The following is a 25,630-nucleotide window of genomic DNA, read 5'->3' on the forward strand; positions in this document are numbered from 1 at the left end:
TCTTGAAGAAATGTGTCATTTGTTCTGGTAAAAAAACACAACTTTGTTCCTATGATAATATGCCTTTTGTTCTTTTAAAGAAAAAAAAAGCTGAAATTCATCAAATTGGAGCTTTTAATTGGCCCAAATGCCAAAGCTAATGTAGGGCAGGGTAATTCGCTGATTATATTTGTTTTATTGGCACGCCGCTTTCTATATGTACTCTTGGCCTGTGTTTTTAAAATAAATAAATAAATTAATTAATTAAAAAAACAACCTTGATTGCAAATGACTGGTGTGCTCCGTTTTTAGCGTTCGGTGCTCACCTCCCCAAGTTGATGACACCTCGCGGGATCCCCGTAGGCGTGTTGAAGGCCGGGAGCAACTTTGCGCCCAACTCCAGCACTTTAGTCTTGAACAGCTGCAAGAACACGACAGACAAAAAAAAAAAAGCGACTTAGACGTCCTCCCCCACCAGGCATCCTCCAATTGTTTTTTCGATACCAACTACGTTTATGCATCCTAAACAATCCAAATCAAACCGTCATTGGCACTGAACCCAACAAACATTCCACGCAAACCTTTTTTTCCCTCCCTCCGTACTCTCGGCCAGACCCGCGGCGGCCAAGGCCGGGACCGAGCTAACGGCTCATCGATCACCAAATTGTGCGTTTCGTGTCCGGGAACCGAAGAGAGGCGAGTCAGGTGTGATATTGAAGAAGAAGAGAAATGGAAGCAAAGCGGAGGAAAGAGAGGCCTAAGAGGCAAACCGATGGACGCGAGAAAAGAAAAGTTGGGAACATTTGGTCAAGATGACAACACAGAAAGAGGAAAAAAAAAAAAAAAAAAAAGGAACACCAGCAGATGCATGGAAAGGTCAAGACTTGCTCGGTGGAGGAAACAACACATCCAGCGTGTCTGAAAATAGCACAAGGCCGTCAGTGGCGGTAGTTTGCTTGTTTGGAGATGACATGATTAATTACAGGTGAGCGGCCTTCGGCTGGCATCTGCTCGCCCATTTATTCCGGTGCGCTAAATTAAAGGCTGCGCTCGGGAACGGCGCCGTGGGCCTCGTCTGCCATTCCGGGAGTTAATTAAACTCCCGCCGCCTACCGCTCGTCCTCCTGCGATGGGAGAGCTATCGTCGGGATCGTCGTCATCCTTCCCGCTGCAAAACGCATCCTTGACTTTTGTTCGCCCGCCTTATAAGATGCGACAGCTGATGGGACGAGATTGCAGACAGGTTGCTACGGGACCGCCGCGCGGTGGGACGCAAACGGCTTTTTTACATCAGCCGCTGGAGCAACCGCTCGGGGAAGGAAGAGCAAACAGTGTCAGGGCCCGGCGGAGGGACAACGGCAAGAAAGCAGATTCCAGCTGCCACTTGAACTTAGTTGCAAAAACGCGCCGTGTCTGCCTGCGCTCGCCTCGCCTCCGGCACGGAGGGGAAAAAAAAACACAAGAAAAGCCTTGGACAAGCACGGCTCCAAGGACGCTGTCGCTGTTGGCTTATTATCAATAAAAAAAAAAACAAGAAAAAGGAACCATGCAAAAAAAGTGTAGTGCTTTGGAGGATTTGTATTTAGTATTTATTTATTATAACCTAACCATTTTTATTTGATCTTTTTTCAGGATCTCTGTTTAAAAATCGATTTGGAGGAGGTCTATGAATGTCATTGTAGGGTGTAAATGTTTTACAGAATTTTTCAGGATGAAAAAAATTTTTTTTTACAGGAACTCTACAATATTTTTGTGTAATTTTCTTGCATAATTTTACTTACAAATGCAGAAATGCCTCTGTAGAATAAAAAAAAAGTGTTGTCATGTCATCATCTTAGTTAAAAAAATACACAGGATGATTTGTGTTGAAAAATTGTAGACTCTATAAAATTTTTCAATTGTGCAGGTTCTCTGTGTAAAATTCCCCCAAAATATTTTTAATCTTTTTTTTGCAAAGCCTCTGTAGAGTAAAAAAAAATGTTTGTGTAATTATTTTTGAAGGACCTTTGAAAAAAAAAAATTGCAGGAGCCCTTGTGTAATAATATAAAAAACAGAATCGCTGTTTTAAACTTAATACGTGCAGTTTCTCTGTGTAATTTTTTTGGTAATATTTTCTCAAATAAAGTACAAATAACTACAAACATTTAAAATACTGAACAATAAAAGAAGTAAAAGGATAATAAAACAAAACAAAAAACATGAGTTAAAAAAAATACATGAAACACATATAGTTAATATCAGCAAATAAAAATACTCATAAATACAAAATAAAATAAATTAGAACCTTTGTGGCGGTGGTCTCTTCACATTCAACTGGCTGCCTTGTGCAGTGTGTTTGCATGTGTGTCATGCTCTAAAATAACTTTTGATTTGAAAATAGAGTGGATGACATTTAAAGCCTTGTCTGATGTCTGTGGCTGAGTGGGGGGGGGGGGGGGGGAACGGATAAATAATTCCAATTTTGGGACGGACCAGCTCAAAATGGCCCCAACCGCCCACCACGGTTGCTATCTGCCCTCTACAGGCTCTCCAACCTTCTCATGTACGCCGTTGAAGTCACTTCTTCAAGAACAATCTCCAAACTGATTGAAGTCAGCTAAAAGGCAGAAGCTTGGAAAATAATTCGCATGATGCTATACGGTGTTATTTTTGGAGGAATTGCACATTATAAATTCCGCCTAGCAAGAAGTGATCAAGCAGACAAATAAAGTACAGATGCGACTATGAATTGATGCATTGACAAATAATCCATCATCAAATTAACCGATAACTATTATTGTAATCAATTAATTGTTTAGAAACCTTGTTTAACTTAATATTGCCCAGATGTCCTGCTTTTGAATTTTATTTTATTTTTTACCCAATTCATTGATTAACGGAAATAAAAATAGTACATCAATCGATTACACAGTCGAGTTATACAGAACATACAGAATTAAAATGAGTAAATGACATCTAAAAATGAATAAGAAATGAAACAAGCACAGTTCTTGATTAAATTGAAAATGTTATCTATTTTTTCAAAAAATAAAATTAGTAAAGGAATTGATCAAAACAAACTAAATCAAACAAATTGAATTCATCCATTTAAAAATATGTACCCATTGATTCTAAAATAAGTAAAAATAATGAATCAAAAAGTAGTAACATTCAAAAGAATTTACGTTAACAAAATAAATTAAAAATAGTTTAGATTTTATGTTTAAATTAGTCTATTAGGAATACTATACAAAATCAAATAAAAAATAAATATACAAATTAAAAAAAAAAGGTAAAAATAAATTTAAAAGTACATAGTAATTATAAATTACATTTGCATTTAATTTTAATTATATTTTAGTCATTATTCCAACTATATTGAAATGTATTCATTTGAATGCAATTTTAAATAATTTAACATTTTAAGAATTCTCCAATCAGTTTGATGAATTTATATTTTTTTTAGCCAAGCTTTCATTATTGTGTGAGCTTTAAACATAATTACTGTAAATGATTTAGCGAGTTGCCGGTAGTGACGTCTATTTCAGTCCACTAATGAACTTCTCTCGTCAGTCGCCTGAGCCTCGTGCTTCGAGAAAAAAAAAAAAAGAAAATTAAATAAAGAATACTCTGCATAATTTATGCAGCGCAGCCTCGCCGGAGCGCGCTAAAGCAGATACACTAAATTAGAGATGGTTGGGGGCCGGGCGGTAAAACAGAAGAAGAAGAAGCCACCAAAGCCCAATTTGGAAAACAAACGAGCGGCGGTGGCCAGCTGGCTTCCTCTGCGGCGTGGCGCTAAATTGGAGCGCATTAGCGCCATATTGTGGCCTTGAATGCTCGCTGGCGTGTTGATCACCCAATAAGAGCAACGACTTTGTTGTTTAGAAACAATTAAGGCGCGTATTGCAGATCGTTATATTCCTATTATACAGTATGTGTGTGTAATGTAGGGCTACAATAACACTGAGAGTGATCATTGTTGCTTTATGATAGCCTCCAGCAAGGCACTTGGTATCGGCGCAAGGATTTCCTGAGCTCGGTCGGCAGGCGTTCTTCCATTGCGTTGCAACTTTTGCGTTTCGTCGGGTTTTGAAGTCGGCCTTCATGCTAGTCGTTCGAGCGGTGTTAACACTAGAAAGTCTAAAGCCCAGCCATTTGGCTAGCCTACCTTTTGAGTCTGAAGCTAAGTCAACCGGGGCGGATTAGTTTGCAACTAACATCCTTAGTCAGGTGTGAACAGCTCATCAATTTGTATGTTCTAATTTCCATGACCAAAGGGTAAGCCAAGTGGTTGTAACCGTTGTACTGTAAATGTGGCAGTTACTCTGTGCTACTGGGGGATGGGATCTTGTGTTGCTACGGATGGGATGAGAAAAGGTAGCATTTTAGAAGTAGTCTACAATAAAGTACCGCACTATTTTGTGTTCAACAGGCTATAATTCGTAATTATATTTCCACTGTTGTGATCGCAAGGGAATATTATTTTCCCCCTCCCTTCTCCGAGAGAAGTTAAAACAGTTTGTTTTTCATTTCTTACTGAGATTTGTTTCTGGTGCATGAGATTCAATCAAGAGTTCTTTACTTAGAAATCGGCGTTTTTCTCAAAAAAATGTCTTACTATACAAGGCATATTTTCATATTTAATATTGTTTAATATAATGAATTCTGATTACACATTGTCACACCAAGCCATGCTATACTATAAACTGATTCGCTGACAACCGTTTTCAAAGCAGAGGTCCACATATTATCAAAACCATTTGACTGGTCTTTCAAGACCCACAAAATATTGCGTTTTGTGACAATGGAAGCGCCGGACTCGCTCTTCTTCGTTTGTCGCTCGCTTCTTTTTTTTGCTTTTGTGACACGACACACATAAACAAGGCTGAGAAAGTGCTTTTGATGCTAAGAAATCAGCCGCGTGGCTCGAGTTGCATGGCAGTTGCTTTTTTATACGGCGCTTGCCATTCACCCCATAAACTGCACCGTAGCTGTAGTAACGCAACAACTAGACCCCTCCTAGACTGAGAATTACACTCCAATGCGCTTTCAGACAGTGGTAACTGTCCTTGAGACCAACCCTTCATTTTGATCCGTCAGCCCTCTGTGCCACCGACAAATCCCTGGTGGACCAGGAAAAAACGTAAAGCAGACTTTCAGTTTTCAGTGGGCGAAGTGCCTCAAAGGACAAGGAGCATATGGTGTTGGCTTCCATCCACCACCAGAGGTGTGAGTAACGGTCCCGTATCAGCCAATGTGACAATGTCATTCTCTCATCCGATTGGTCCCTGACCTCCAGTTGCACACTGTTGCCATGGATCCCAAATGGGAAGCTGCGCTAACACACCCCGTCCGTCACGGGCCGGGGTTGAACATCTCGTGATTCCACTCATTTTCTCAGCGGGGGAGGTCGGGGTGACATTCCCCCGTCGCATACACGCACACGCCCGCGCACACACCCCCGCGCGTTGAGCTGGGCTGCAAAGAGGATCGTTGTTCACGGCGGCTTGGATGTGCCTCATCGATTTGAAGGTGCGAAAACAAAATGCGAGAGCAGCTTTGGCTTCCAAGTGCCGGGTTGAGGCGGTGGCCATGTGAGAAGCGAATAAATCCAGCGGAGCTTGTGAGAAAGGAGGTCGTTCATTTTATGGGCAATGGACAAGTGGATTAAATGACATTTAAATGCCACGAGACAAGAGGTGTTGCCCACATGAATTCATTCAGCGCCGGCCATTTTTAGGCCCTCCTTTACTCTAGCATTTGAAAAAAATCGAAAACAATATAACTAAGTACCTGGGCATTGAATGTCTGGACACTTAAAAGACAAAATATGTCTTTGGGATTGGATAAATTAAGGGGGCTGTTATTCTAACACGTGGAATCCCTTTTTCATCCCAACCTACAACAAACTAACTTCAATGTAAAAGTATGAAAACGATCAGTGTGACCTCCGAGTGCCGTGGTGTGGGGGGTTCTTCCCAAATTTTCAATTTTGCCCCCCTTCCAGCCAAAAACTGCAGGTAGGTAAATATAAAGTCTGACCCCGGAGTTTGTGCCCGGGGATAGTGCTTCAGGCCAGGGAGTGAGAGTTGCCATCGTCGAGTCGGCCATCATAGGTTGGCTTCGTCCAAAAGCTCCATAACTTGGAAAATCGGAAATTTGGAGTCTTTCAAATCTTCCACCACGAATGAAGACTTTTTTTTTTTTTTTTGTCCACGTCAAGCATGAGCAACATGCCTGAACACAGTCAGGCTTTCAGGCCATCTGCCTTGTCACCTAAGATTAGTTTAACCCGAGGCCACTAGCCTGAGGTCATTCCTTGCAAATAGACCAAGCTATGTAGGGTGTCCAGGGTGTCCCCCCCCCCCCCCCCAGAACTCTCATACCGGAACATTACATCGGTATGTTGAAGAAAAAAAGAACCAAGAATGCGGCATTGTACAAAGACCAATGACATCAGTACCAGTAGAAATATAGAGCCGTTGGCATCAGAGGCGACATCGTTGACCATGAATCATTTTGCCACTTTTCTACACAAAGAGGAGCACTAAAATGTGCATCTTATCTGAAAACGCCCCAATGTCTCGGAGGCTGAGGACGACGAGGCGGAATATTTCTACTAGATAGTGAGTAATGGCGTCTGATATTCCCAAAGAATCCTCGAAGGACGGGGGAAGGGAGGCACTTCCAACTCCGAGCCATATACTTAAGCAGTGACCACATCCCGGACAACTCAATTCAACTCTACCTGTAAAATGAACCCTATCTCTGAACCGTATAGTGTACCCAACCATAAACCTTTATAATCCTAACCTCTGGTCCTAACTCTAATCCTGTCATTGTGCTCTGTGAATGAAGGGCTTGTGACAAACTAATCCTGTTGTCGAGCTCTGTCAATTGCGTTCTTGTAAAGACTCCCTTGTGATTAGGGGTTATCAAAATTAACTTGATTCGAATTACCCCAATCCCTAACTGCTAAAGCTAACCCTTCTAAGTCTAACCCATACCTAGCCTGCTAAGCATTACACTAATCCTTCAACCCGAACCCCTCTAAAACCTTAACCCTAATCAGAAGTTGTACAAGGGGTGTTCATAGGTTAAGACTAGCCCTCTAACTAACTAACTCTGTCACTAACCCTAATCTTAATTTGATGCCGATCCCCACATTTTACACTCAACTTCACCACAAAACTAACTATCCTAACTATTCCTAAACCTGACTATACAATACTACAACCTAACCAAACACATCATAGCATCCCATCTTCTTTTCCCTGCGTGAAAGAGGATTATTTGGTCAAGATTTCTATACCCTAAGAGCGCAATTGGTTCTATGCTAGTGTACTGTAGCCTGCTGGATCGGGTATGATTATGGATATCAATATTTTCCAATTGACTGGTTCAAAAAAAATATGCAGCCAGTGACCAAAGGGCAAACTGGTTGATTCCCGTTAAAACTCTCTTACCGAGTTGTGCTGCGTAACATCACAACTTCGGCATCTCGCTACGGGTTTATTTTAGGATGTCGACATTCGTTCGCGGCTAACAGGAGGAAATGAAATGGGGCTCAGGCATGTGCATCCAATTCCACGGAGATGGAAGATTTAAGCGGTCTGAGGCGTCACTTCCAACACTTTTGATGTGTCTCTCCATCTGTTTTCACAGCGGTGAGAGAGTTTTAGGTGGGGGGGGGGCAGGGGGGGGTTTTAGTCGCAGAAAGGCTCAACGCAGACAAACTGTCCAGAAAGACAAACAGGACTGACATTGATGTCGTCTCTGATCTTGAACCCATTTATCACATTTGTCAGTCAGGTAGAATAAATTATATGTTTGAAGCACATGGTGAGAATCCAAAAGGTTAGATTGACACTGCGGATCTTAAAGACAAATTTGGATTTAATGCCTAAATCTGACGTTTGCTCAAGTGACAACATGAAACACCAAAGTAAACAAATGGGATATTGTCTAACAGAGAGCATCAATATCTAATTCTGAGAGAAAAGAAAAAACAAAAGGGGCATTTTTTTGTTATCAAGAGAAAAATATCATAAAATTAATCAAACATGCAAATTACTGAGCACTGAGCAACAGAAACATCATAGTGAATATAAAGTTTTTTTTTTTTTTGCAATCAAAATAAAAACCTCCGCAAATTGAACAGAAAAAAACAATAAAAAGGAACTGTTACATTGCAATTCCAACACAAAGCGGGTATCTTCAAAGTCAATTTTTATTTTAAAAACTGTATGGCACAAAAGGAAAAAAAAAAAGATGTATAAAGATAAAGGTTTAATAAATGATAAACCAGATGAAAAAATCTTTTATCCATCAAATAGCTTGTTTAGTATGTCCAATTCATTTGTTTGTATTTGAAAAATGAAACGTTTTATTTCAATTTACAATATACTAAACAATTAGTGCCTCCTTATAAGATACATAGAACAAAATAACCCCCCCAAAACAATGTGAAAAATATATATTCATTAATGAGGTCTTTTGTTTTTTTTTATCTCATTATGTGCAGCAATGTTTTTATCCTGAGCTAGCACGTGCAAAGACGACGAAAAAAATGTAAACGAAAGGTGAACTTAACAGACACTCCTGGGCTATAAACGTTCCTATTTAAGGGAACAAGTGTGACTTAAAAGTACATGCGTCGTGAAAGTCACCTTGTTGTTAGTATCCAGAGTGACATCAGCTAATGTTTTCAGACGTCCTTGGACGACTTTGTGGGGGCGTTCCTCAGGTTGTGTCACACTGAGTAACAGTCAACCCCGCACCTCCAGTGTGGTTGGGAAAAGCAGAGTGGGGTCGTCTTGTGTTAAAGTCAATGTCCACTGTGGTGACACCTAGCAGGACAAAGTCACTTAAGAAAGGAGTGTTTTGCACCCCGCAACTGTTTTTGATGCTCGACGCAAAAATCGGGTGGGCACGTGAGGGTAAGCAGCTCGGATAATGGATGGATGGGTGATTATCATAACAAGGATGCCTAAAGTGTCTCAGGATAATTATACAGCCTGTATGTGGCCCGCGGCCACACTGAGTGGCCTCTTGAGTAATTTTCCCCCAAATGTATTTTTTTTTTTTTTTCTTTCTGGGAGGTGGATATTTATTTACATTTTTTTACATACCCCCAAAACACGGATAAACATTTAATATTATTTTCCATCAAATACAGGATGTAAATGGGGGGAAAACAATCTTGTAAAGACTGGAAGAAAAAATATTAAAACATACTGGGAAAAAAAAAGGGGGGGAGGGGGAATACACAAATTCACGGGTGACTAATTGAACATGCATTGACTGTAGATTTAAGTTGTAATATCACCATTCACCACTAGCTGGCAAACATGGTTTTGTCACATTTTATAATGGCCTCTACTATGCTAAATCAAACGATTTTTTTTTTTTTTTACTAATGGAACCTTAATGAGGGGTGGAGCATGGCATCCAAAGTTTTACGATTTTTTTTTTAATTTTCATGAAGGAAAAATAATTATTAGCGTGCGACACCAGTTTGACACCAGGTGGACAGGTCTATTATACATGAAAAAGTCTCAATGACCTTCTTGCCAAGTCAAATTTTCCTGTTCGATAGACAGATATTTTTGCTTAAATGAAGTAGTGTATTATTCATTCCTGTAGTTTTTCCCTTGGTTTTTAAGTGTTTGTTTTTTTTCCAGTGTTGTTGTGATGTCATTGCAACCTTTCGACTAACACCTAATTCGATGTGTCATTCTGCCAGGCTGTTGGTAGAATTACATCAGGTCCAACCCACACGCTGCTTCCTTGCATTATTATAGCTTTGGAAGAGACAAATCATTGTTAATCAAGCCATAAAATCCATCATGAAGTGCTTCAGTTGTGTTCCTCTGTGTTAAGTTGCTGATTGACGGCGCTGAAACGCACTTTGGCAGCACAACAAAGTCATTTCCAGTCCTAATTTGCCAGTGCGCTTGCCAGTCACTCGCCTTGGCCGGCCTGCATCCGGCAACCGCACATTCACTTTGAAGCAAAAGAGGGCATTTTCCCCTCATGATTATCTGACAGGAAAAACAGAAAATCAAGCCTTGGGTTTTTTTTTTTTTTCTTTTTCTATTCTTCTTCTTCCCTCCCAACAACCAGCTCCGAGACGGGTTAATGTGATCAGTGCCATCACGGAGCTGAAATCAAAGTGAGACGGGTTCGTTAAGGCGGGAAATTAGCATCCGGCTCTGATTAGGTGGCACTGGGGTGAGCGAGCAGTGATTGTGCAGCAACAGCTAGAACAGAATACAAAACTTTCAAGACCCAAAAAGGGAACACTGACCGGATGAGAGGTCACCGTGTGTTCAATCCTGGGCTGTAATGGAATGCCGCGCTCCGTGGAATTGGCCTGAATGAACACTTTGCGGGATGGGGGAGGAATCGACGGTAAAATAAACTGCAGGGGAAGCCGGGAACGTTGTCGGAATTGGCCATTGGAGAATCGAGGCGTTCTGGAGCAGGATGCCAGGCGGAACATCACAGCTCCTGGGATGCAATTACAGGTTGATGACCTCATCGCAGTCACATTTTTTATTTCCGACGAGAAGATAGTAAACACCCTTTGTTCCCGGTATCACAGGAAGTGACTCTCCTGAATGGTTCCACAGAGAAATGGAAGGACTCGAAGGAAGAGAGAGCGTTACCGACGATTGCCTTCTTTTCCCCGTTCTCCGACAAACACGGTGGACAATTCCATTCAAGTTTATGGTCACAAGTGTTCCGCTGAGTGAAGAAAACCACGCAAACACTTCCTCTTGTGCGCCGTAAATACGATACATGAATAATTAAAAGCCGAACGCAGCCATCATCAGGCACCCGCTCACGCTTTTTTCACGGTGAATCCTCGAAATGATCGTCAAACTTTGACGCCCACACTAGGTGGCGTAAGAAAATGAAATTCACAAGTCGGCACTAATCTGTTAGGATAACTGCTTGCGATTGAAGCTCACATTGAGTAAGTTCCCTGGTGGAATTTACCCCAAAGAGTCAATTAAAACCAAAATGGATGACTCCCGATTCAATTTGGGGCTTGGTTCCTAGAGAGTGTCTCATGCGTCCTGTTATGCTATTGCTACTTTTTCCCCTAACTTTCCAAGATTACGCAAAATGATCTCCAAATTTTGACGATATACTCAGACAAAAAAAAAAAAAAGCTCTATATATTAGCATAGCCGATACCGGCTTCTATTTTGGGAAAATTCCTTCAGAGTTTGTCAAAGTGACACTTTCCCAAAATGGCTACTTTGAAGAAAAGTAGCTGACTTCCTCTTCAAGTTCTGGCATAGATTCTTGAGACTTTTTTCGGACATGTCAACCAAATATCCTGGTGATTGGTGAAACAGGTCTCACTGCAATTTTTTCCCCCAACTTCCACAGAATTCTCTAAATGATCTTCAAAATTTGACACCGGCCTTTGCTTACATTTAAAAAAAAAAAAATCTTCCCAATTTAGCATCGCCCATCTTTGATTGACTCATTTGGGCCAAAATGGCCGACTTCCTGTTAAATTTCGAGTATTTGTGATTGAGACTTTTTTATATGTCCTATTATGATAAAAGTGTCAACCCAATTTTATGGTTATCCATAAGCGGTTTGGATAATGGATGGATGGACGGACGTAGAATTTGATGCCTGGAGCAATTTTTTTTCCCAGCTTTCCAGGGCGTTCTACTCAAGACAAACTTTTGCAAAAACTGGTGAATTTGCGGGCACGTTGAGGATTTCAAATAGTTGATTAGTATTTCATGCACACGGTTTCAAAATATCTCCATCACTTTACTAGATGCTTAAAATCAATGCCTGACGCGCCTTGTGGTTCCCTACTGTCATAAAGAAGGAATTCAGTGTCAAGGCGCACCTAAGCTGAGGCTGTACTCGCTGATAAAGCGCCCTCCTGCAAATATGAACCTTTTTCAGAAGGGGGGAAAGAAAAGACCAGTTCAGCTGAGTTAATACCCAACTTAATACACGCAACACTCAGTTTGGAACAGGGCCAAGGAGTGTGCGCTTTAAGCTTGTGCGCATATTAACCCACATATCACACTTCCCCCCTCGTTCACCTCAAAATGTCAGAATGCAGAGTAATCCTATTTCTGGCCATGTCCAAAAAAAAAAAAAAAAAAAAAAATGACGGCTTCACTCCCAGGGAGTGTTAACACAAAATCCTCTTTGTCAAGATCATATTCACCTTTACACTGGCACAGAAACAGCTTTTTCTCCACAGGTATGAAAGGAGAGCCTTTCAAATCTGGCTTGACTGGTAAACAGCTTGAATTCAGCAAGCAAAACGCCATCGACCATACTTCACACTGCCTAAGTAACTTTAAGCACACAGAAATTCGCCAATTCAAAGTAGGTGAAGAGAAACACTTTTGGCTGGAAATAACACGATAAAATAGCATCCGATGAAGAGACCATGTGTCAAATATTTTTTTCAGCGCAGCGGGCAGCCGTCACATGTTAGAATCGGACCGTGGGGCTACGTGATTAAACCTTAGAAAATGACATTTTCTGACTTTAATCCATTTACCCCCCCTTTGTCCCTTAGATAAGATCAAATGACATTATTCAAAACGATAAAGAACTTTATTGCAGCAACAAGTAGCGTAGCTGCCAATTTTTTGAAATGCGACAAAATGACAAGGTATGTGTCCGCTACCTAATCGATGTTTAGCGTGAGAAATGAAAACGCAGCTTTTGGTCCCAAATCAATCACTACAAAAAAATCTTGAGTGTAAAATTATCAGCCAATTAACAGTGAGAACGGAGCAGCCAATTTACACATCAAGGCTTTTTGTTTTCACCCCAAATCAAACTGCATGTGTGACGTTAAACAGTTCATGGTTAAAAGTTTTCAGATTGTGGGAACATTGGAACAGCAAGCGTAGGAATAAAGCAGTAAAGCCTCTGTTGAAAAAGGAGGCTTACAGCATGCGTTTGACAGGCTATTTGACGCCCTATTAAATACCTGCACAGAGCATCTCGATTCCCATGTTCTACGGGAGGAAAATCAGAGCGCGACTTTCCAGTTTGCTGCCATCGCGACTGGTGTGTTGGGGAGAAACCTGCCGCTGTGAAGCTGAAAATTGCTTGGAAAAAGAACATTTGCGCAGCGCAACTTTGGAGGCAATTACAAAGCACAGCGTGGCGGCGCACGGATATTTTATTTTGTGCGTTGGCAAGCGTGCACACTGCTCCAAACTCTCTGTTAAGACTGGAAGACAAACGGCTTTAAAGTTGCTCTATGGCAAGTCATCAAACTTTGCCGCCATGCTCTGTCCACACGCAATGAAGGAAACGTTACAATTTCGTAATTTGCAAACCAACTACATTGTATGGTTATTTCAAGTTGGCTAGCAATTGGACGATATCTCAGTAGGGGTAGACCCTGAATTGGTTGCCAGCCGATCGCAGGGCAGACATAGACAATTTTTTTTGTATGATTAGTTCATATTTTTTAGTCACCTGATCAAATCTCTTGGACAACGTTGTTCTGGAAGACCCCTGGAAATAAGGCTAAAATGACAGTTGAAGACCAAAATGGCAAACTTCCTGTGCCTTTTGGGGAATGGCATCTTGAGACTTTTTTGTGGGTCTTCTCATGATAGAAATGTTTACCAAATGCCATGTTGCGATGTAAAACTAGCTGAATTTTTAACGCATTCTCAACGGTGCAAATAAGACAAATTTGGGTGCCTGTATGCCCTACTAAATGTAAACACGCCTGCAAAATACCACTCGTAAAAATCAATGAGCCGGCAAATTAATAACCATCTGTATATAATCTCATCTCTAATCCCAGCGGATAGCTTGATGAAACGACGACCTTCATTTGAGCTGATTTAAAACAATTACAATACATTAATTAATATTCAAAAGATGTACGCTTTGCATGAAAAAAAGGCTCTCGAGTGTTTCCTCTATGAAGGCTTTTTTTTTTTTTTAATGGGCCGCGAGAGACCCCGGGCCTCGCTTAGAGAGCTTCGCCAACAAAAGTGCTAATTTTGAAGAAATTTTAAAGACAAAAGTAAGTGTAAAGATTAAAAAAATACACCCACACACACACACCCACGTGGCTAACCACTGAATGCTGCACTTACTCTACATGCCTGGGTGCACCAATGATTGCCTTCCACAGATTCTGCCTGACAAAAACAAATATCGATGCTAACATTATCTTAGCTGTGTCTTAGCAATGGATGTTGCAATTTTAGACTGCACAGTGTACGAAGAATTATCAAGGAAGATATGTTTATCTCTGAGTGACATCCTGAAGGACAGCCCGGCTTCAGGGACATAGTCGGCAGTCGTAATGCTATATTAGCATTGAGACGAGAGGCTATTTGTTGGCCAACAGTCGCGCCGAGGACAACACCTCCTTTCCCCTGACACCCATTCATCCTTTCTGATTGTCACCTCCAACGGGGAGGCTGGTGTTCCCACCGAAGCCCATTAGCTAATTGCTCTATGCCGAATATGACGCTGCGCGTCAATCAATCAGTGCAGCCTCGGCCACTCGGGAACTGAGCTAATGTTTGTTTTAACGCAAGTGTATTGTATCTATCTTTGCCGTTCCACAAGGACTTTGACACGAGCTAGCATGTTGAATAATTGAACGGGGTTCATTCATTATTTATATCAATTGATCAGCTCGAGTGCGCTAACCTGCTATTTACACGTTTAATTAATGGCCGCGCTAGCTTGTTAAAACAGACTCATGCCGAATAGAATTATGTCGCTACCTTGATGTTATGACGGCATTCTGGTATTAGCTAATCTGAGTAGACCTTGTTGCAACTAGCATCAAAGATCAATTTAATTTGACTCAGCTTTTTCATTATGTTATTTCAAAGCAAAAGAGCAGCACGAGTACAATGAAATTTCAGAGCCAGCCTGACAAAGATTTCACATGATGCCCTATTGTCAAGTACTATTTCAAATGAGAATTGATTAAATGCTAACATGCTAAGATTATATCAAGATAGTAGCTTGAATAGAGAAGTGCTGAGCCAGAGCATTCAGGATTTTACATCATGACCTCTAGTTTCCGTACCCTAGAATTAATGCTAACATGCTACCAAGATAGCGACCTGAGTAAATAAATGCTTAGTAAAAACAAAACAAACGACTATACAAGTACATCATGCCACGCACTGTAGTAGGATACTATTTGAAACGAGAATGGCTCAATGCTAGCAGGCTATAAAGTTGCTATGCTTACAGCTAGCAAGACAGCAATTTAAGTACAGGAAGCGCTAAGGCACACAGATAAGGATCATCTCTCTGTACTCATAGACTATTTGAATCGAGAATGGATCAAAGGCCCTCAATAGATACATCTTGATATCTGGATAGCTAGCTGGCTAGACAGATAGACAGACAGACAGATGGAGTGGGATGGAAAAGCGAGAGGAGGCACAGAGGGAGAGGGTGAAAGACAAAGTAAGACAAACATGCATCTAGAGAGAGCGAGAGGCTTGAAAATGGCTAATGAGCGTCTGAGCGAGTAAGAATTGGACCAGACGAAAAGCGGCTCAGCAGACATTATATCCATTATGTGCTGCCAAGGCCAACTTCTTTTTATATTGTTGTGTGTGTGTGTGGGGGGGGGCTGGGGGGGGGGGGTGGTTGCGTGCGTGTGTGTGTGTGATATAACAACAAGGTTTCAAGATATGAAAGCGTTGAATTTGAAGCCGGACAGAAAACAATGAACAGATGACCAGCTCATTAAAGTTTGGATCTTTTTTTTTTTTTTTCCATTTTCTATACTGATTGTCTCCATTAGGCTTACTTTATTTTGGTGTTATTTCATTCTATAACAGCTTTCAATCATGTGTGATGTCATGGATCAATCTTATGAACATCTAAGTCATGAACAATGAAATAATTCATGTTTTGTACTGCATTAGTAATGACTAATTTAACTATAATTGATTAACTATTTTATAAAATTACGGCAGCACCTATAAAATAACCACTATGTGACAATAACATGATTTTTTTTTTTAAATCCACTTTGATATGTGTTTCTTGGAGCGTGTTTTTGAGAGTTTGTGTTGTCATGTTTATTTTGCAGTAATATCCGTCCGTGTAATCGCATTGTTTGTGTTCTTTGCGTCTTGACCTCCACTCGCCGTTCACAACAAATTGATATTCATTACGTGGCTAATGTGGCGGACCGCTCGCTTCTTCTCCATCAGATATGCAGTAACATTATGGAAATGATGTGCAGGTGCCGCCACAGGTGTTTGTCTGACTGCGGCTCCAAAACACCTTTGCAATTATTTAACGACGACACAGCAGATTTGCTGATTTCAGTGAGTGCTACAGCCTACGCTCTAGTATGTACAATGCTAACATGCTAACACTTGTTACACTACAGTACAGTGTAAGACAGCAACACATTCATCACCAAGGCAGATGGTAATACATTTCCATTTTGCCCTGGAGTCGGGTAATGTATGATGCGAGAAATAAAATGAATACTAATATGTTCATAGCTGGTACGATTACAGAATATTTCTGTAAGAGACCAACCTGAGTATAAAAAGCGAAGAGGATTTTACATCGTGCCCTGTGCAGTGTATCACATAAAATGAAAATTGATCAAATTTGATATCATTTGAATTTGAACACGATAACAGTTGGTATGTTAACATCGCAAAATAGCAACTTGAATACAGAACACACTTAGGCAGCTCAAAAAGGATTTTACGTCATGACTCAGTAGTTTGAAATGAGAATTAATCTAAATGAAAACACACTAACAGTTGATCCAAGCTTCATATGATAATAATAGTAATAATGATAATAATAACAATGGTGAAAATCTAAGTTTCTAGTGTTCTTTACTCTCCTAGTGAATTCAATCCATTCTGTGGGTGCACTCTGGCCACTGCCCAAATGAGTCTGCTGCAATTGGAATCCTGCAGTGAGACGGATGAAAGGTGTGATGCCTTAGAGTGGGGGGGGGGGGGGGGGGGGACAAACAAATCAACTGTGGGTACTCATTAGAGAGCTCTTAATGATGGCAGCCTCTTGGCAGCACAGCCTTTTTCTTCCACTTTGGTCCTGTCGCACTTAAGTCTTTGTTAGGCTTACCTGCGTCAATTAAAAGCACAGGAGCAGCAACCACAAAAGTCATTTGCTGTGAGATCCACAAAAATGTATTCCTAGGAACGGCTTTCTTGTTATGTTAGCATTTGATCAATTCTCATTTGAAGTATAGTCAAATGCGCTATTCGCGGCGGATAAAGACTGGACCAGTATGCTATATTGCTCCAGTGTGTGTTAGCAAACCAACTGTCAGCATGTTAGCATTTGATCAACTTTCATTTCAAATTAAGGGCACAATATCTTTAACGTTTTGCCTTAGCATTTGAACTTCAACATTAGAGCCCCTTTTGTTGTATTTATAAACCATCAATACTCATTATCATTTCAAAACTCAGTTTAAAGAAATAAATGCCTCTTTTTTTCTTTTTTTTTACAACAAGCTACTGTAACTACTCTAGATTGGCTTTACGTCAGTGGACAGACCGTCGACAAGAAAAACAAGAAGCTGCTTTGTATGAATAAAACATGGAGCTCGCGCGCACGCCTGCATGACTGACTGCTGACACGCGTCAACAGCCATGAGTCTTCACAATGTAAATATCGCCTTGTTTAAAATGCCACTGAAGCAGGTGAACAGTCTGCGGAAGGGAATTAGTAAAAAATGATGGTACGAAATGGTAAATCGAAGTTTTTCAACATACACGTACAAGCGGGGCCTTGAGAAACAAGTTCAATTCATTCCGTGATCATGCTCGTGACGCAAAACACATCAAGTCAGGTCACTCCTATAACAAGGCACCAATGTATGTCATCAGTCATAGCTCACGTTCTGATTTGATGTAAGTTTGCAAAGATGACGCGGTAATGGCAAGATAACCAGCTGCACTGGGATGTGGTTGCTGTGTCAACAAGGAAAGACGTACTTAATTGTACGGTATTCATAAATGAACAATAGATGGCTCGTTTGACAAGAGAAATAGCCCGTGGCTCGGGGCTAAAATTAAATGTCAACAACTGGCACATGAATGAACATTAGTCGAAAGTAAAATATGTCAACACATGAAAGCAGAATTGACTCAGTAGGAATGAAGACAGGCTAATAACTTTGCAAGCCTGGGGAACCTCACTCCATTGCTAATGCTCACATAACAAGGTTAGCCCAGTCTACAGATACTCGTTGCGAAACATGAGCGCATCTGTATGATTTTTGCACGATTTTTGTATTACACTTTGTCAAATAAAGTCGATTTAGTTCATGTCAAAATGTACAGTATTTATGCTAACTTCGCTAGCCTGGAGCACCTCACCACTTTCCTTGCCCAAATGTCCACGCTGTAGCTAAGTATGTTATTTCAGTATAGTACTGCTCTTCATTCGTCACCGTCACTCCATAATGTATAGCCGCGTGAATGCACTAGAAGAGCATCGAAAGAAAATAGGTTACATCCAACGCATGCCTCTATATCGCGCGTGTGTTCACATTTCAAATCAATTTCCATTAAAGCCGTCGGAGACTTTCCGTGGGCGCTTTCCCGCGCGCAGCCATAGCATGTGGTCGCTGTTAAAAATAGTCCACCTACGGTGTGGGGGTAGGAGCAGCGAGAGTGGAGGGGGTTGGGGGTCTTTGCTGCGGGGAGACGCTCATTACGGAGCCTCGCTGACCTCCAGCCACTCTTCACGGATAATGAAGGTTTGTCTTGGTAACCTCACTCCGACTTTTCCGACTTACCCGTGGTGCAACGCTACAAATGGTATTTCAGCGTTTCGTATTACTACATTGTTTTTTATCGGCATAATGTAGACGTAAGTATGCTAATATTGCCAGCCTGGGGAACCTCACTCCATTCATTTTTTACTCATCTGTCTTGGAGCTTATGCGGTGTTTGGAATTAGAAGTAGTAATGAATCGTCAGTCTAATGGTAAAAGTATTTATGCTAAAGCTGCCAAAATGGGGAACTGCACTCCATTCATTGCATGTTTCAGCATATTGTAAATCTATATATGATTTTTCCAGTAGTTTGTATTAATTCTTTGTTATTGTCAATAGAGGGTAGAAGCATTTATGTTTAATTTTCCAACCTGAGGAATCTCACCGTATTCGTTTTCCATATTTGTTCATGTATTGCAGCTACATATTGCAATTCAGTATATTGTTATTGTCAATATAATATACAGCTTTTCATGCGATATTAACCATCCAGGTGAAACTCGCCAAATTCATTTTTAATCGTCCATCTTGGGAGTTTTATGTGCTTTGTATCAGTACCTTATTGTCAACGCAATGTAAATGTACGAATGCTAAAGCTGCCAGCCTGGGGGACGTCACACCACTCATTTTTCACCATGTTGTAAATCTATACATGATTTTTCAGTAGTTTGTTTTAGTTCTTTGTCATTGTCAATATAATGTAGACACATTTATGCCAAATTTGCCAACCTGGGGAACCTCACTCCATTAATTTTCTGTATTTGTCCATGTTTTGTAGTTACATATACTGTATATTGCACTAATGCACTTCAGTTTTCCATACTAGTACTTTGTTGTTATTATATGTAGAAGTATTCATGCTAAATTTACCAGCCTCACTCCTTTCATTTTCCATTAGTCATTGTAGTTAAGTTGTATATGGAATTTCATATTCGTACAGTATGTATATTAGCTTTTCCAGCCTGTGGAACCTCACCCCATTTATTTTCCATTTGACTCTGGTGTTACGCTATACAGTATATAGTATTTTGTAGTAGTACTTTGTTATTGTCTAAATAATTTCGACATCTAGCGCTAACCCTGCCAGCGTGGGGAACCCCACTCCCATACATTTCATACATTTTTCTGTGCTGGAGCTGTACATCGTATTCGGTATACTTTATTTACCGTAACAGACATGTTTATGCTAACATTGTCAGCCTGGGGAACCTCATTGCATTCTTTTTCCATTGCCAGCTCAAACGTGATGCAACACAAGACAGATGTCAGTAAATCCAATTTAGCTGACATATAGGCGTGTGAAAAACTAGCCGTGTAAAAAAAGCAAAGTCCATCTTTTTACGCAACCACACACACTCAGACTCGTACTATACTGTCACACACTTCCCAGGAAGTGTTTCCATCCGTCAAACTTTGGACCGGGAAAAAAAAAAAAAAAGAAAAAAAAAGCATCTCGACGGGCGGGAGTGCGGTGGGATAACACCACTAGACATGTATTCATCTTACCTCCTCTCCCGTCAGATAGTACGCCGACAGCAGCCCGCCGACGTAACGGATGTTCACCTCAAAGAGCGACGCTTCGCCATTCTGCGGCGAGAGAGAGAAAGAGAGCGAGGGAACGTCACTTGTCAGGCTTGTCAGCATGGCGATGACATTAAAGCATTAACACATATGATCATTAAAAATGTCATCAATCAAACTAACTTGTAGGCTTTCTTTTGTCGAATGTGTATATTTAGAAAGCAATAGTGTTAGATTTGCATTGCCGTTAAATCAGCGGAGAAACGACAAAAATGGAACCCCGGCGGCTCGTTTGATACGCGGCTGACATCAGTCAACGCAGTGATGGCATCATGAGTAAAATATGAGAAAAATCTGTGCCACACACACACACACACACACACACACACACACACACACACCAGAGAGAATTTTTATTGAATTTTTAATAACAACTCATTTCCACAGATAAGAAACTTGAATTGAAATTTGAATCGTCTTTTCAAAATGTTAAATCTTAAAGTTAAAAAAATCTTTACAAAATGTTAGAATTTATTTTAATTATATATCTGCTGATAAAATAAAAACCAAAATATTTTTCTTTTGTTTCAGCTATTCATACATTATTTAGCTTTTGTAGTTATGGACAAAAAAAACAAAAAAAAACCAAAAACTTTTTTCAAGGCTTAAAAAAAACAAAAACATTTTTTAAATGTCTTATTTTATTTTAATTTTATTTTGTCTTAATCTTATTTATCTTAGTTAATTGAACTGGAATCATTCAAATTCTTTAGCCTTTTGTATGCATCACACTAAAATATGTTTTTATTTAATGTATTTAAAGATGAAATGAAATCTTAATTTGAAGAGTTTACATTGAATGTATTTTTTATATCTTTAAAAGTTATTTCATTACGAAATGTTAATAATTTTTACATGGTAGTTGTATTAAATCTTTTATACACAGACACTATTTCATTTTATTTTATTGGGCTTTTACATCTACTGATTAAATAAGTCGCGTCTCATTGACTAATGCGGTTAAACGGGAGATTGACACCCTGACCCCGTAGTTAAACACTATCGACAAAACGTAACCCTAGAAAAGGCATGGCTAGATTTACGCTGCTTATTTATGGCCGTGAACCTGCTGACGAAAAACGAAAACGAAATCGATGCGCTTTAATTTTTAAGGCTCTCATTTGTGTTGATCTGGGTCATCGGGAAGCTTTGTGAACACAAACACTCTTGACAAGAAAGCACTGTGGTGGTGACATCATCCTCTTAGAACGCTTGGTGTGTGTACCCAGTGGAAGAAATAAATAATAAGGCAAAATATAAGGCAAAATGCTTTTTTTTTTTTTAGTTCATGTTGGCGAGTTCATTTCGAGGCGGCAGCACAAGGAAACAGTGTGTGAATAAACATGGAGCTTGCAAGTGTGTGAAATTGTTGTCATTTCGGGGTCTTAACCACCACCTGCACCAAAAATATTGACTCTGTAGTGCTCCATGGAAAGATTGGAAAAAAAAAAAATCAGCCCTTGACACCAGTTTCACTGATCATCTCTTGTGACAGGACACCTGGAAAAGTAACATGGAGCAGTAAGTCGGCCATTTTGGTTCAATGAAGCCATTTTTGGGGCAGATTCCCGACGAACCCCAAATGGGCCCCGATGAGAAGCAGGTATCCTCGACAGATGGGCAAAGCCTCCTTGCCAAGATTTGTTGTCGATGCCATCTAACATGGACCAAGCACGGTGTCTAAATTAATCATTTCGAGCACTTTTGGAACGTTTGAAAAAAAAAAAAAAAAAAAAAGCTTCCGACACCAGTTTCAGTTGTCAACACAAAATTGGGCCAAATTTATTCAACCTTCATTTATCAAGGTAAAGCAAATGAGAACAGATTTTCATTTGTAAAGCTGATCTGTCTGCAACATAGATGTTGCGCAAGTGGCCATAAACACGTATGGAAAAAAAAAGTCATGGTCTCACCGAGGTTAGCTCCAGGTTGGTCCTGACCCACTCCTTGGCATCATTGTACTCATCCAACAGTCCCATAATGTAGAGCGTGTCCAGCGAGTCGATGATGGATGCTCCTCTCAGGCCACCTGGAAGCACACCAGACAAAGTGACTAAGCGTCGCCGCGCCGTGATTTATGACCGCCAGCGCCGCAGCTGCTGTGGAGGAAACATTTATGACATTCATATTTGTATACGGATGAATAAAATATACCAGGTCGGCAATGCACTAAAGCCCATGTGATGGGGAGGAACACTCAAAGCGACGACGTAACATGGATGACTCTCAATAATGATGACAAAGCGGTGTGAGCAGGTGGTTTATCATTTGGATGAAGTAGGAATATAATTTCTTTATCACGAGCACCGCCTTGTGTAAGGAGTCAAGAATATTTTTTCAAATGTTAGTTTTAGTTCATTACAAAACCGGGTGGAAGAAGATAGAATTTAAACATTTTTTATTTTTAAAAAAGGATTACTTATAGTAATTAAAAATTACATTGAACAAGTTATTGGTGTTTAACATTTTAAGAATCATTTAGTTTTGACATTTTCATTTCATTTACAAAATTGTATAGAATTAGACGTGGCCTTTTGAATATTTGTTTTAAAAAGAATTTCATTAAAAATGAAAATTTTAAATGTCTTTATTTACATTTAATTACAACATTTAAGGACATTTATTGTTGTGACATTAATTTAATGACTGTTCTTTTCTTTTATTGCATTAAAATCTGAATGCAAAATTTGAAGAGTGTTCATTTTTACTTCCTTAAGTACTACGGAGGACTACAGAAATCTCCAACCAATTCATGGATCTCGCACCACTACAATACTAGCAACACAATCAATGAAGTAGTCATCTGACTTTATTTTAGTCTTACAACGCAGAGCCTTGGGACTTGAGCGGCTGCTTCCGCCGCTTCTTTTTTCGTTGTCCAGGTGATTATTTGCTTACGAAGCACTTTGGGCCCCCCTGCGGCCCGTACAGAAGACGTGTGGAAAATTCCATATAAAAGAAGGGGGGAAAAAAGAAAAAAACAACAACAACAACCTTAAAGTGAAGAAGACTGATTGCGCGCCAGGACAGACGGCGCACATCAATCCATCAATGTTTGTTCTCGGGGCGCCCATGTGAGCCAATAGCTCTTTTCTTTTTCTTTGACTTTCTTTCTGCAGCCTTCTGACACAAACGGACAGAGAGCCCCAAGGACTGACCCAGGCTAAGAAATGTCGCCTCTCCGCTATGTTTAAAAGCGTTGGAATAAACATGCATCAAACTGCACCCTGATCGCTTCTTTAAGAATGCGGTGTTATATTTACCACGTTAGTTTCATCTTAAGAATTTCCAGAACATTGAATTTGCTATTGTGGTTTCTTGGGCTAACGACCATAAAAATGAAAATAGCTTTTCAAAATTCACTGTAATAAAAAAAAAAAAAAGAAAAAGTCTTTAGTTTGGTTAAAATAATGAACCAAAGAAAAATGAAATAAAAGGAAAATAAATAAATAAAAAACACATGATATACATTTGAAATAAAATTAAATAAAAAATAAAACAAAATGAAGATGTTAAAACACCCCAAAAATTTAAATAAAGTTTCCATCCACATTAAAAAGAATAGTCAATTAAAATAGATCAAAATGAATAAAACAACAACGTGTAGAAATCAAAGATGTGGAGCAGCAATGTTTTGCGTTGTTGCTTGGCTGAGGTAATGAAAAAGCGCTGTCCCACTTGGTCGCCTTTAACAGTGATAAAAGTGTGCGGGGAATTCAAAGGCGCACGGGCCCTTCAGACAAGTCCAATCACAAGCATTGGTTGATGAATGGCTCACAAAATTGAGCATTATCATCTTTGTCTTCGCCCCAGCTTGTGTCCTTATTGCGCAGGGGTACCTAATCAAATGCCTGGGAATGTTCAAATGAAATCTGCCCGTTGAGAAGTGAGAGCATCATGTAACAGACGCCTTGGCGAGGTAAGTTGAGCGTTTTGGTGTCGCGGGTGATGCTAATTGATGCAGATGCCTGGATTCACACTCATCACGCCACCCTGTTGCCAGCGGTTACCGCCATCCAATTAACAATGGCGGGGGCAATGGGCGTCTTGTTAGCGCTAATGCCGGCTGGCACCATGGGAGCGGGGTTAGCGCGTGGATGAGTCAGCGTGGCGTTACCGACAACGAGCTGCTTGCTATTCGGGACACGCATGTGGCCGTTTCAGTGGATGGATATAAAAAATCAAATAAAATAAAAAAAAATCGCGCTGGCGGCGGGATTAGGAAGATCGACTGAGAAAGCCGCCAGTGAGAATGAGAAATGTCACCGTGTCCATCAGTCAAGATGACAACCCATCCATATCGTTCAGAAGTATTGGGAGAGTGAGGCCAATTCCTTTCATTTGTGAAATTTAAGCCGTAGACTGAAAACATTCAAGCCACTGACAACTCTGCTTTTGTCATTTGAAAAATTAAATGGAGAAATGAATAGATAGAGGGCGTCGTTTTCAGATGGAGACATGTAAATCAAGGTCTAGTTTCAGTTGAGACATACATGTACATGGTGTGGTCCATTATTGCATTCAGCAGGTTTTCTAGTTTACAGCTGCAATGATTTAACTTGTGTTTGGACTGGGACCACTATTGCACTAAGTCTTTTTTTTTCCCAAACCCAGTTTGTTTCTTTTCTTACAGACAACATTGACGATCCTGACCAGGATCCAACCTATGAAACTGAAGATGATGACAATACCTCAGTTGTGGATTTTTCATGTGAAGACTATGGGCAACTAAACTGGGGTCAACTTTTTAAAAAACTTAATGACTTCATCAGAATTTGACACCACCTCATTCCAAACGAAATCCCACGTCGGACTTCGTTCAAGTGCGAGCACTGGAATTTTCCCCGAAATGGCCAAGTTACTGTTCAATTTGGATTTAGATCCGTTGATATGTTCACCAAATGTTGTCTCGTTCAGTGAAACTGATGTGAGGGGGATTTTTTGGTCATCTTTTTTTATCCAATCTTAGCAATAATCATTCAACTTTGACAGCATGCCACGGTCACATTAAAGACCGTAGGTAAAAAAAAACCCTCACAATTCAGCATTGTCAATCTGTGTCGGAAACTCATTTAGATGAATTCCCCTGGTAAGAGTTCATCCAAGTTCGAGCCATGGAACTTGTCCCAGGTTAAAACCCAAATGGCTGACTTCCTGTTTGATCTCAGGCATGGGTCCTTGAGACTTCTTCTATCAGTACATTCAATTTAGTGTTGATTGGTGAAACTGCCGGTGGGGTGTAACTTTTTTCTAATTTTCCAGGTGGTGTGACCGAGTGACATTTTCGATGTCATAC

The 25,630-nt window shown here is 40.3% G+C and overlaps 1 protein-coding gene across 3 annotated transcripts in view; it reads right to left on the reverse strand.

The window, feature by feature from the left end:
- The window catches only part of LOC147143121 (mannosyl-oligosaccharide 1,2-alpha-mannosidase IA), a 124,549-nt gene that overhangs the window by 12,078 nt on the left and 86,841 nt on the right, over positions 1 to 25,630 (reverse strand). For all 3 annotated transcript variants that reach the window (XM_086037399.1, XM_086037400.1, XM_086037401.1), the window contains 3 exons: positions 22,248 to 22,363; positions 20,260 to 20,340; positions 306 to 400 (listed from right to left, as the gene is read on the reverse strand). In XM_086037399.1, the coding sequence (XP_085893525.1) occupies positions 306 to 400; positions 20,260 to 20,340; positions 22,248 to 22,363 (292 nt within the window). The remainder of the gene's footprint in view (positions 1 to 305; positions 401 to 20,259; positions 20,341 to 22,247; positions 22,364 to 25,630) is intronic.

The sequence above is a fragment of the Filicampus tigris genome, chromosome 8 (genome assembly GCF_054856515.1).
Source record: "Filicampus tigris isolate MCC_2025a chromosome 8, RoL_Ftig_1.0, whole genome shotgun sequence".
NCBI classification, from domain to species: domain Eukaryota; kingdom Metazoa; phylum Chordata; class Actinopteri; order Syngnathiformes; family Syngnathidae; genus Filicampus; species Filicampus tigris.